Raw genomic sequence first — 2,127 nt, 5'->3', positions numbered from 1 at the left:
AGTATGTACTTCGTATGTAGCTGGTCTTGGTTGAATGATGAGCGAATTAGGGACTGAAATTGTTGGGGATTGAGCTGAGCTACTGCGTGTTGCGCAAACCGGGCTGTTAATGCCGGCCCGGAAAGGAACGCCGACTCTTGTGTGACTGCATCGGACTCCTGTCCACTGTCGAGCTGTGATGTGAGGTCCCGAAGCGTGCCATGCAATTGACGGCAATGCTGCTGCATCGCTGCAAGGCAGACATCAGCATCCATTCTTGGTTGGTATCTCTCTCAGCGAAAAATTTTCATTCCCAAGGCAAGATACTGTAGGTGTATCGATGCATGAGAAGTCATGTGGATGGAGTAAGTGTTAGTGTACCTGATCTAGGATGAGGAGATAAGCTAATGAGTTATAATAAGCGGTGAAAAAAAACAATTCAAGCCACACCTCTTTCAAGGAGGTCAACGGTTCCGTGGCTCAGCTGGTTAGCGCGTCGTACTAATACCTCAGTAATGAGTAATTTGTAATGCGAAGGTCGAGGGTTCAATCCCCTCCGGGACCAATATTTTTGTCTTCTTTGGGGTCCTAAACCAAACCCTTTCCCATACTTCATCCAGAATACATCTGCACTCCTTCCTCTGCTTTGTACTTGTCACTGTAGCACAATTGGGAATCGCCGTGCAAATAAAAGGGTTGAGCTCTTACTGCGCTGCTTAGGTTTCAGCCAATACATGCAAGCAGTGTTTCTATATAATGTCCGGACTCCTCTGCTCTTCGGCTCTCTCTAAGAACCATTCTTTTCTGTATGAGCAAATCCTCGAAGCTAGTAACCTGTCGGGTTTTACCTCGTTGCAAACAGTAGCCAAGTTCTCACAGTTCTGGCGTATGCAGCATTACCCCTGTCGTTCAAGCAGATCTTCGACTCCTCCATACCGATGATTCTGTGGACAATACCGTCATATGAATTTGAAGAGACAATTATTGTAGCTTGTGCGGGTTTTGTTGAATGATCTACGGTTGCATCATTCTTCCAGCTGCAAAGTGCAACTTGCAACTCATCCACTTATCAGCCGAGGAGATGCTTGCCCAGAGATCATTGCAAATAATCTCATCTCTAGCATTGAGGCTTTCCCAGACCTTGACAAGTCTATACTCAAGCCAGGGACTCTAGATCCAGAATATATCATCATCCTCACTGATGGGGTCTGTGCTAGCGCTTGTCCAATCTTCACTGGCTGGATGCAACGATTAGGTGACATACGGACTGTCGCGATCGGTGGCAGACCTCTTGCGGCACCAATGCAGGCCATGGGTGGCACAAAGGGAGGTGTCGTCCTAGATGACACAATCGTTCAGGATGCTGTGAGAATTGCACTCAATGCCACTAAAGGCCTAGTGCCTTACGACTTGGTTCTCCCTAGTCTGTCAAGCCGCCGCTCAATCTGCAGGTTTTCAGTCTGAACATGCAGAATCCGTATCGCAGAAATGATACGGAAACCCCGGTGCACTTTGTCTACGAGGCTGCCAACTGTCGTCTCTTCTACACTCCTGAGACTGTGTTGAGTGTCACCAAGATGTGGAATGCCGTCACTGATGTCGCATGGAACAGCGCTCAGTGTGTCCCCGGCAGTACAGTCAACGAGCATGGAACTATTGGAGATACCTTACCGGAACTCTCCGCAAAGGCGTACTCCGCGGCGAAGTTTCAACCTGTCCCGGGCGGCTACGAGAGCGTTGGGGCGCGACCTACAGAGAAGCAGAGCTTGGAGCACTTGCGAAGGAAGGGTGTCAGCGCGGGAACCCGCTGTGTGGAGCCTCCATCGCTGCCTGAGCGCAAGGAAGGTTATAAGATATTTTAGGTCAGGTGGAACGTCATATCGGGCATTGAAAGTTGGAGGGAGCATTGGGGGCATTGCGAGCATTGCACATGATGTTTAGGGCTTCTGGGAATATTTCATACATCATCATGATCAAGTATCAAGCTTGACTCCAAGTTTTCATTCACTCTATGCTACATGCCGCGTAAATCTGTCTAATGTACATGTTATTGAGACGAAGGTGAGGTGACGGTGTGTTGACGATGTATCCTACAATCACAGTCAGGAGGCAGCACCCATCTCGGATCGGAAGTGGGCTAGTGAGGAA

The 2,127-nt window shown here is 48.8% G+C and overlaps 1 protein-coding gene across 1 annotated transcript; it reads left to right on the top strand.

The window, feature by feature from the left end:
* Positions 1 to 1,221: 1,221 nt before the first annotated feature.
* On the top strand, positions 1,222 to 1,841 carry UCRPA7_4416 (putative peptidase s41 family protein; the record flags this gene model as incomplete). Its single annotated transcript, XM_007916969.1, has 2 exons — positions 1,222 to 1,344; positions 1,404 to 1,841. 2 exons carry the CDS (start codon positions 1,222 to 1,224, stop codon positions 1,839 to 1,841), a joined length of 561 nt encoding a protein of 186 aa, XP_007915160.1.
* Between the last annotated feature and the right edge of the window lie 286 nt (positions 1,842 to 2,127).

Source organism: Phaeoacremonium minimum (genome assembly GCF_000392275.1).
Source record: "Phaeoacremonium minimum UCRPA7 unplaced genomic scaffold PA7_03_scaffold_345, whole genome shotgun sequence".
Classification (NCBI taxonomy): Eukaryota; Fungi; Ascomycota; class Sordariomycetes; order Togniniales; family Togniniaceae; genus Phaeoacremonium; species Phaeoacremonium minimum.
The sequence above is the reverse complement of the archived record's forward strand: the minus strand, read 5'-3'. Positions and strand labels throughout refer to the sequence as shown.